Below are 11,352 nucleotides of genomic sequence, written 5' to 3'. Positions count from 1 at the left end.
TCCAGTTGCATCAGGCGTCTGTATGGCCTCCTTGATCCCATCGACGGGACATATGGCCCAAATACTGTCAATCCAAATATTCTGTTGAACATTCGGATATTGAAGTTTTCAAAGCCTAATATAAACAAAAATTCTGCTAAAATGGAAGAGATAAACCTAAGTAGTATATGAAAACTGTGTTACTACATTTTCTTTCCTTACCACGGTCTCCTTAATCATTAGTATTGTTCGTGCATATTTATATTTTATTACAAAACCACCCTATTCCCTACAGCTTTCATGTTTGTATAAATTTCCTAGCAGCCGCCTTCCTATCCTTTATATACTTATCACGCATTTCCCATTCACTTTCCAATGTACATATCTTATTTTCCAGGAATTCATTCTGCAAGTGGGCTGACAAGAGCTTAAACCCAGATAAGGCACGATTCTCTCAAAAGCAAGAACTCAAGTCTAAAAATAAAAACGATATCAGCATAGCTGACGCCCATACAGATCCAATAGCTTCTTTAACACTACAGAAAAAACAAGATTTGCAATCCTTTATGTTGCTGTGTTTGTTTCAATACAAGCTATGGACAGTCTTGAAGGAGACTTTCCACCTACAGGCAACAGTACCACTAAGAACTTATGGTGGATTCACTCAGCCCAGGTATGGGCCATCTGCGTAGCTGTCATTGGAATTGTTGGCAATCTCATGAGCATTATCACAATAATTTGGCAATTTGATCTCTGGAGGAGATGCAAACAGAGGAGCCCAAACTCTTTGTCAAATAATTCGCGATATCAGGTACACCAGAGACCTGTAATACCTATGGATGGTTACACCATGCTCCTCCTGAACCTCAGTGTTTGCGACCTGCTCTACTGTGGAGTCAACCTGCCTATAACAGCATACACCTACAGCTATGCCTTCTCGCAAAGACGGCCAAGCGTGGTCTTTTGCAGTGGCGCAGCTCTCTTCAGGTATTTCAATGCTCTGGTGGAGTGGCAGACACTAACCCTGATCACCGTACAGCGGTGTGTGGATCTCAGACGCAGCAGGGGTCGGCGTTTCTTCAAACCAAAGCCTACCATGGTGTTCATCGTCATCATCTGGGTGGCGAGTGCTGTGCCACAGTTGATCATCCTCCTGCCGGTGAGTGTGCGAACTAAATTTCCTTTTTTTCATTTAAATATAGCATTTCTGAAATTGAAATAACAGGTCTCCCTTTCTCTCATCACCCACTCTATAAGTTCCTTTATCTAATAAATTCAGTCGAAGATTTATATATTCTAAATAATGTTGCACAGAGTATAAAAAATTTCAACACATCTCCATTATGTATGACAAGTAACCTACTAAATTAGCAAAAAAGATAAACCGAAGGAAAAAACAGGCAAGACGTACATCCAATTAAAACAACCTCTAGAGGAACGTTATTTATCCACAGTCTCCTTTGGGACCTTTGGGACGATAGGAATGCAATTAAAAGTTCCCCCTTCGCTTCTGGGAATCTCCTGGGAAAAGATAGATCACGGCATGAGAAGGTTTTCTTTCAGGAATGCCTTAGAGATTTTGCCCAACTATGCCTCTTTAGTCTACAGTATATTCCCTGTTGACGACAATTATGTAATCAAGCCACTACTACTACTACTACTACTACTACTACTACTACTAATACTAGTACTACTACTACTACTAAAACTACTACTACTACTACTACTACTACTACTAATAATAATAATAATAATAATAAATAATAAATAATAATAAATAAATAAATAACAAATAATAATAATAAATAAATAATAATAGTAAATAAATAATAATAATAATAAAAAATAATAATAATAATAATAATAATAAATAATAACAATAATAATAATAAATAATAACAATAATAATAAAAATAATCAATAATAGTAAAAAATAATAATAAATAATAACAATAAATAACAATAATAAAAACAAAAAATAATAATAATAATAATTATTATTATTATTATTATTAGTAGTAGTAGTAGTAGTAGTAGTAGTAGTAGTAGTAGTAGTAGTAGTAGTAGTAGTAGTAGTAGTAGTAGTAGTAGTAGTAGCAGTACAAAAAATACTTCACAAAATTATGTTTTCATACAAAATATCTTGATATTTTTCTTCTCTAAAGCAATACATCGCACGTGCTAACACACGTTAGAATGATAACAAAAACTGCTTACTTGTATTTCGCTGTTTTTTTTTTTCTTTTTTTTTTTTAAATCTAATAGACTTGTCTTTGGGTGGTACCCCCCACATGTCCACCAAGTTTCGTATAGACACATGATCCCACATCTGAAAAGCTTCAAGCTGATTTTCACCGTGACCCGTGAAAAACGATGTCACATATTTTATCATCTCTCTTTCTCATGCTTTGGAAGTCTCGCAGATAACGAGTGTCTGAGACTGGCGACGTTTGATAACGCTAATTGGCACTTCTCGTCTGCTTGACTCGTGTTCAGCTTTGCCATGTGATACATAGCAATTGAGAGCGATAACTTTTGCGAAAAATCTTTTGCTTGCATTCCATCAGACTGGTTCATTTCAATATAGAAAGAGCCCTCAGTAAAGGTTGTCGTTGTTGTTGTTATCATCATCATTATTATCATTATTATTCATTTTTTTGTTATGAAAGTAACTATATCAAGTACAGTATACACAAAAGCCAGGTGCCATAACAAGCAAGCATGAAAAATAATAATCTATCCACAAGTGAAAAATATGAAGAACATGGAATATTATTATTATTATTGCTAGTTAAGCTACAACCCTAGCTGGAAAAGCATGATCCTCTAAGCCCAAGGGCTCCAACAGAAAAAACAGCCCAGTGAGGAAAGGAAACAAGGAAATAAACAAGAAGAGAAGTAATAACAACCAAATAAAATATCTTTAGATCATTAACAACGTTAAATTAGATTTATAATATACAAACTATAAAAACTTCATAAAAACAATAAGAGAAATAAGATAGAAATAGCATGCCCAAGTGTACCCTCAAGCATGAGAACTCAAACCAAAGATAGTGGAGGAGCATGGCCTGGAGAACAATGGTTTGATTTTGAGTGTCCTTCTCCTACAAGAGCTTCTTACCATAGCTAAAAAGTCTCTTCTACCCTTACTAAAAGGATAATAGCCACTGAACAATTACAGTGCAGTAGTTAACCCCTTGAGTGAAGAAGAACTGTTTGGAAATCTGCGTGTTGTCAGGCGTATGAGGACAGAGGAGAATGTGAAAAGAATAGGCCAGACTATTCGGTGTATGTGTACGTAAAGAAAAAAAGAGCCGTAACCAAAGAGAGGGATCCAATGTAGTACTGTCTGGCCAGTCAAAGGATCCAATAACTCTCTACCGGTTGCATCTCAACGGGTGGCTGGTACCTTGGCAAACTTACAACAAACATAAAGATATACATGTATACAAACACACACACAACAATAAGTCCTAAAAAACGTGGTAACAGTGAAATATAGTTGCTACAATTGTTTGAAGAGGCGCCAATAGCATTGCCAAGAATGTAAGTCCACAGTCTAACAATGATAGGAATGAAAACACGTGTGGTAGGTTGGTATCAATAGAACATCTTGCCTTGCACAACTGCAGCTCGTTAGTCAAGAATATCTGAATTGAACCAATGGCCTGATGTTCACTTTTGATATCGGAACAAACCACAGAATCGAAAGATTCCATCTAAATGGTTACTCATTGGACATAATGATACCATATATTTTATAAGAGATGAGACTCGCTTCACCTATAATTCAATAGAGACTTTCTTCAACTAGAAGGAGGAGTAAGTAACTTAAGCTTGAATTCAATAGCGACTCTGTAGCATAAAGGCTAGGGGACTCTCTATAATTTGGAATCAATAGCAACTCTTTTTAACTTGAAGGATAAGTCACTGAAATTTGGATTCAAATAGTGACTCTTCAGCTTAAAGAATGACTAACTCTTCGGCTTGAATTCAATAGTGACTCTTTTCAGCTAAAAGGGGAGGGGACCCAGTTCAGTTTGAATTAAGAGCCAATCTCTTCAGTGTAAAGGATAAGCAACTCTTCAGTATAAATCAATAGACTCCATCAAGTTTAAATGATAGTTCACTTTTTGCCTTATTGGGAACGGCGGAAAAAAAATTAGCTATAAAAATGCATGAAGACTTCAACAAGTAAAAAGAGGGATTAGAAATTGGATAAGAGTGGGTAAATGGTTAGAAAAATATCCTAGAGTAGAACGAAAGGAGTGTCCCAGAATTATTCCAATACTTCAAAAGTATTAGTAATTGTTAAGAAACAACACGCATCATTTCAGTAAATCAAGCCCTCCCAAGGGTTCCTAAGACCAGTTGGAAGATAACTGATAATTCAAGATACTGGCAGATGAAGGAGGATAAATTCACATTGTCAGTTAGGATTCTTAAGAGGAGAGAGGTTCAATTGAAGGAGTTTGTGATAGGTAAAAAAGATATACATAGTAAAATTTTGGAAATGAACAGGCGAGTTAGGATTTCTTTGTGTGAAGAAAATTAAAATCAAACGGATGGTCTATGAAGTATAAATAGGACAAAAAGGGTTGGAAGTTTGATACTCGTTACAGAGGTGTTATCATTTATGGAGACTGGGGACAATATACTGGTTAAAAGGGTATTAAAAGTCCAGTCCTTGAGAGGGAGGATAAAAGAGGGTGGCTTATAAAATGTCTGGGTAACGAAATGACAGAAGTTTTATAAAGAAAATATCTAAAACATCTAAGAGTTTGAAGAACGTGTCAGTGCTTTCAAAAGGGTAAATAGTAACTTTAAAACATTAGAATTTCTGCTACGGTTCAACCATCTTATTATTTGAGTACTAAAAAATTTCGTTACTTTCAGAAGCCTTCTCCTCAGAAGCGAGAAGACTTTCTGGAGAGAAAAATACAAACGAAAATGAAATATTCCACCCAAGACTAAATGAAGTAAAAGAAGAGAATTAAAAAAAGTAACATCTCTCTTATAGCAGCAGTAAATCCTTTTGGGAGAAAGGATGGAGGATTTTTTATGGAGGACTCCCCGCGAAGAGCCTCTTTTATGTTTTATCACCATTTTTATCTTCCTTTTTTATTACACATTCATTCATACCCGAGTCTCTTGACAGATATTTTCCAGCAGTAACACTCCATTTATTTTTAGTTTTTCTAAAGGTTTTGCTTCTACTGTTTCTTCGTATGATCATTCCCTTGCAATTGACGATGAAATATATAGGAAATTCAAAATTGATCCCAAATATTTACAGAGATGCTTCGTACACAGAGTGAATTTACATGTAAACGAATGCGCGTACACACAAACGCATATATATATATATATATATATATATATATATATACATATATATATATATATATATATATATATATATAAATATATGCACAGTAAATATACTGTATATATGTGTACATATATAGTGTGTGTATAAGTGCGTATGTGTGTGCGTGTTTGTGAGTGTAAGAGCATGCCCAGGCACATGCATGAATATGGTCGGCAGAGAGAGATTATGTACATATTAATTTTCAACTGCTTTTACCCTCTTCCGCTGAAGGATGTCTACGCTCGATAATGAGTCAATGGTAATTACAGATATCGATTTTCAACTCTTTCTCTTCCCCTCCTGTAGGATATCGGAGGTTATGGCTACGACCACGTCACCTTCAAGTGCGACATCGAAGGAGAGATGGCCCGATTCATCTTCTACTCCTTGGAATCCTCCCTCCCGTGTCTCCTGATGCCTCTGGGATGCTTCAGCATCATCTATCAGATCTGGTGCAACGTCCGGGCCCTCAGGAAAAATGGCGCGTAAGTCCCAAACTATAATAAATTATGTCTTTTCCCCCCCGCGCCAGGATTCCAGGGGAACTACGATGCCAAGGAAGTCGAGCAAAAGGGAACTGGAATTATAATATATATACTTGTTTTGAATGTGAAAGTTGATTTTGTACTAGGATTATATCATTATTTTTATTGTTGTATTCGTGTCGTTGTTCTTGTTTAAAATTTGCAAACACTCATGACAGGTCTCTCCTAAACTCGTACATTTCAAAACAAGCTTCCACTGTTCTGAGTCCCATATTTAATAATTGGAAGTAATAATAAAGGTAAATAAGCAAGCAGATGAAAAGATATCAGAACATTACTTACTTTACTTTAAGAGACGTTTTCCTGGTCCTATCACACATGGGAACACTGTACCCTACAGAACCTACGAAATCTGTTTGTCGTACTCATTTTTAGGTATTTATAGTATCACACAGTGTAATCGGTGTTAAATGTCCAATCCAAATTATCGATTCACTTAGAAAACAAGAGGGTCTTAAGTTTCTTCTTGAAAGCCTTAATATTTTCTGTCTGCCTGTCTGTCTCATACACTAGAGATGCTAGCCATCCATGGACAACATAACTAATTACCAGTACAAATCTTCCACATTATTAAATCCTTTCAACTTCTTTTCCACTTCATTTCTCAACTCATTGAGGAAAATCATAACAGGAAGGGGTTGGGTGGGGTGATGGTGACATACTAATTAAAAGTTTTTAGTAAACTCTAAAAAAAAATGTGGTAGCAAATTTACCATATTATGAAACATTTTTAAGACGCAAGCATATTCAAATAAGCAAATAAAAACTAAGGAAAAACTACCAAACAGGAAGAGACTGAGTAAGTGGTGAACAAAAATTATCATTTGGTTAGCTATTTTCATTATTAAAATGAAAGTGAATTAAGTTTTTTTTTCAGTTTAATGCTTCATTAACGACGATAACCAAGAATTTTCTTGTTATTTCATTCCTAATAAAAGTCATGTTGAAAAGTAAGAATATAAAGTAAGTATAAAAAAAGAAATTGGTCTTCTTTTATAGATAAATCCTTTTTAATAAATATTAATTTCTGAATTTTCTGTTTACCCAATCTAATCAATCTCTATAACAAAGTTTATATATAATTTTCAGTTTCTCAACAATATGCCCAAAAAAACGAAATGTTATCTTTAACTGCCATTTGCTCTCGCATGTTAGAGAAAATTTTTGAAAGAATTAACTTTAATTCCATTGAAAATTGCATGAACCATAATGACGAACCTGAACTATGCAAATATATATTCAGTATAACTCATTATTCAGTATAGCTCTGAATAACTGTAAACACTGTGAATATTTTTTTCCCTGTGAATGTTTTCATATGTTGCAATATAATTTCTATTTATCTTAGGTTAGGTCTACATTTAGACTTCATTAAAGCCAATGAAAAGTTAAAAGATCATAATGGACAATCATTACTTAATTTAGGATCTTTACCCCTATTTGATTTACTGAATGTAATAAATAAAAAACGAAATGTATATTTGCAACTGTATAAAAATGTAATAATTATTGTCAATACATAACAAGCTAAAACCTTTCCCATCTTTTCCATTCCAGACCAGAAGATCTAGTCATGGACCGCTTCTGGGACATGATGCGATCAGTCACGCTCATCTTAGCCCTGCTCTTCACCTTCCTCATCTGCGTGATCCCGATCTGCGTCTACAACATCGTCTGTCTGATCAGGAACGAGAGCCACGTGACGCTCGGCATCTTCATCTACATGGTGTACTGGATCCAATACGACGTCAACGTCTTCCTGTACGTGGCGAGAAACGAGAATTTCCGAAAAGCTTTCAAACAGCTCATCGCCTTTAGTTTGTACAAAGCTAGGCAGTGCATCCACAGGACAAAAACTGAAAATCTGGAGGCGGCCTCCTCCGTTGGGTCTTGCCATGACTTACAATCGAGTAGCAGGGACATCTCACTCCACTCCTTTCCTTTAGGGTCGTCAGCAGAGTCCATAGATAAGGAGCACGATGGCCAGAATGATTCTCCAAGTCCTGCACTGAACTATTTAGGGAAACCGCGACATCTATCTTTGTGCACAGTGCATTCCAACATCAGTGGGGACCTTTCGCAGTCTTCTGATTTCACTAGGATCACGGAGGTGTCGTGTAATTCTAGCAATAAAGGATAATAGCTGGAAAAAATATTTAATAAATAAAATAGCTGAAAACTGTATGAGAATAACATGGAAAGCTGGTCGTGAAGTGTCACTTGCAAGATGAGAATAACTTCAGATCATTCCCTTTGCAAATTATCTTGTTGTGAATATTATTTCATACGATAAAGCGCCAGTAAGCCGAGCTTTAATGTGTTCCCACGCTTCAAAGTCTGTATCTGTGTGTCCGTCCGTCTCACCATTTATCATCACTTATTGAGGTGTATAAATACAAATGAACGACCTTTTATATTTGTACCACCTTGCAAGTGTGATTGATTACCTGCTACAGTGCTTGTAGTTTTTCCACTTCCATTTCATGATGATATAATCAATGGATAAAAATACCCCAGGACTGTTCATGTATATTTTGATTTATTCTTGGACAAGGCAGCAGATATGACTACCTGTGCACATTCAGATACTCAGCCATACTAAGAATAGGAACATGGTGTCCTAGATCTCTTTAAGCAATTTGGGGGTCTCAGGGGGGCCGAGCCCCTATGAGTAAAGACACGGCATCCTAGGTTGAGTTGTGGGAAAGTGAAGAGTTCAATATTTACCGATTATGAGACACAGGTAAAGATTCCGCAAGGCAGCTTCAACCAACATTATCAGATAGCCTCTTCAGCCTCCCTAACTAGGAGGATACTTAAGAAAGTAAATTGTCAAAAGCTACCTTGCCGAAGATTTAATCTATACTTAATCATACATAATCGTGGACTTAATATGTGCATTTGCAACCTAGTTAAAATGATGGTGTTCGTTAATAAAGTTATAATCAACTTTAATCTGGTTATATCTTGGCAGAGAGAAGCATTAAATCTAAGAGGCATGACACAATACAATGTCTAAAGCAGTTAACAGATGCGGAACATAACGGCTGCATGGCAACCGCCATTTTGTGCAAGTTACTCGACAATACCACCTATAAGCTCCTTCCTTCTTTCCCATGCTTTGCTCCAGGGGGCTCTTGTCCCGAATTTTCTTTCCTCAGGGAATTTGTACTTGTATTAATTTATATTTAGTTTTAAGTTTTACAAAGGACAGTTGGGATGTATTCATTTACGATGGGAAATTATCTAAGCTTGCCTTTTCATTCACTAGTTGGTTTGAACTTTTGTGACATTCTTGCTCGGAAATGTTACTTAATAAATATATGACTAATGAGGGCAAACTACACATACGGCATAAAACCTTGTCAAAATTGTTAGAAATGTTATTTAACATAAATGACATTAAAGGTTCACTTAAGTAGATGTCTGTTAATTATGATGGTAACATAGGATCAATATGCTTCCTACTTCATCATTTTAACTTTTTTTTTTTCTTTAATAAATAAGAATTCCTTATCCCTTATGCTCACTCAGGTGGCTATCTAAGCCTTTTTGTAACGGGTTCCGATTGCACTAGACCCCTACAGTCTCTGGGAGTTTGCAGTAATGTTTATATTTAGGTATGTCAACTCTATATGCTTAACTATCCTCTCTCATTACCCAGGCTTTGACAGCGATGATGGTTGAAAGTCAAAACCTAATAAACTTAACCTTACTTTATATCTAGCCCTGGACTTTCCTGACAGGTTGGGCCATCATAAAAACTATTTAGCCACAGGAAATGTGGCAGGATCTTCTAATCCGGCTCTTATGAAATAAAAGGAAAAACCATAAACAAAAGCTGGAAATAAAGTTTTTCCAGGATAAATGATAGGTAACAAGTGTTGATAATGTAATCATAAGTAAAAACAAGGAAAGTGACACACTGATGTGTGGCAACAAATAGAAATAAGACTGAGAAATGCACCTTTTGGTTATTTCTATAGAAAAATTTTTGCGTTAAACCCGCTAAAATGCTAAACCAAGTTAACAGGGACAAAAATATAACTTCCTTGGATGAGGTAATATACGATTTCCACAGGTGGATTAATAAGAATGAACTCAAGAAAACTCTACTTTTGCCTTTTTTCAATTGATGGTATAGTGTAAGCGTCAATGAGTCGTAGTTAACCCAAGGAATCAACCAAAAAGTAATTAGTAGTTTGCGAGTATGTATGTATGTATGTATGTATGTATATATATATATATATATATATATATATATATATATATATATATATATATATATATATATATATATATATATACAGGTATATATGTATAAAGTCACTAAAAATATGTATTCTTGCAGAACTTCAACAAAGTAATGAAATTGTTAGACAAGTTCTATCTAAGCTGAAGAGGTAACCAGATAGAATTCTTGTCCAATAAATTCCTACTTGACTTTTAACCCAAGAAATTTCCCATTAAAATAAGACACCGGTTCTCATTGGTGCAAACTGTTTCAATCCTTAAATTATTAAAAGATACGCATATAGACATCGGTATTCTTCGAAATACTCCAGATCTCGGTAATGCTTTTCTTGACATCATTCCTTATTACTCCCAAACCTTTGTCATCCTTAAGAGCAGATCTGCCCCCCCCCCCCCCCCCTTTGAAGTTTATACTACTCGTTTTCCTTCCAGAATGGGTCATCTGTTCCACTAGATTAAATTTAAATAATATTTGTAATGATGAAATCACAGGATTTGTTAAGACTAACAAAATTAACTGGTATGAATCTTTTTAGCATATGCTAATGATGACAATAATGATAATGAAATGCCTTTCAGATTCTATAATGAGAGGCTTGAACAATGCTCATGTACTTTGGTCTAAAATATAAAGAATTTACTCATAAAGAAAGGTAATAGTGAACTGTTCATGAGATTTTATTACGAAGTTCAGTGAGGTAAATACTCATTAAAACCATGAAATAACTATATGTCTTTTTTTTTCATTATTACTGAAAATCTTACCCACGCTACAGATACACAGATACACACACATACACACACACACACACACACACACACACACATATATATATATATATATATATATATATATATATACGTATATATATGTATATATATACATATATATGTATATGTATATATATATATATATATATATATATATGTGCGTGTGTGTGTGTGTGTGTGTGTGTGTGTGTGTTATACACGTAGCATTCCAGAAAATCTAATAATATTCCTTCGGTATATTGTCAAACGTATTTTCAATGTTGCATATATATATATATATATATATATATATATATATATATATATATATATATATATATTCATACATAGATCTTTACATATGCATATATATCGAATTTATTTTGATCTCGACCTTCATACTATTTTTTGAATTGCGTCACTTTCTCAATTTGCATCGAGCAAATAATC

At 34.8% G+C, this 11,352-nt stretch overlaps 1 protein-coding gene across 1 annotated transcript; it reads left to right on the top strand.

Annotated features, from left to right (window-relative positions):
• Positions 1 to 382: 382 nt before the first annotated feature.
• On the top strand, positions 383 to 10,879 carry LOC137648873 (protein trapped in endoderm-1-like). The gene is made up of 3 exons (XM_068382045.1): positions 383 to 1,138; positions 5,660 to 5,838; positions 7,456 to 10,879. Exons 1-3 carry the CDS (start codon positions 575 to 577, stop codon positions 8,036 to 8,038), a joined length of 1,326 nt encoding a protein of 441 aa, XP_068238146.1. The 5' UTR covers positions 383 to 574; the 3' UTR covers positions 8,039 to 10,879.
• Positions 10,880 to 11,352: the final 473 nt, after the last annotated feature.

The sequence above is a fragment of the Palaemon carinicauda genome, chromosome 10, assembly GCF_036898095.1.
Source record: "Palaemon carinicauda isolate YSFRI2023 chromosome 10, ASM3689809v2, whole genome shotgun sequence".
NCBI classification, from domain to species: domain Eukaryota; kingdom Metazoa; phylum Arthropoda; class Malacostraca; order Decapoda; family Palaemonidae; genus Palaemon; species Palaemon carinicauda.
The sequence above is the reverse complement of the archived record's forward strand: the minus strand, read 5'-3'. Positions and strand labels throughout refer to the sequence as shown.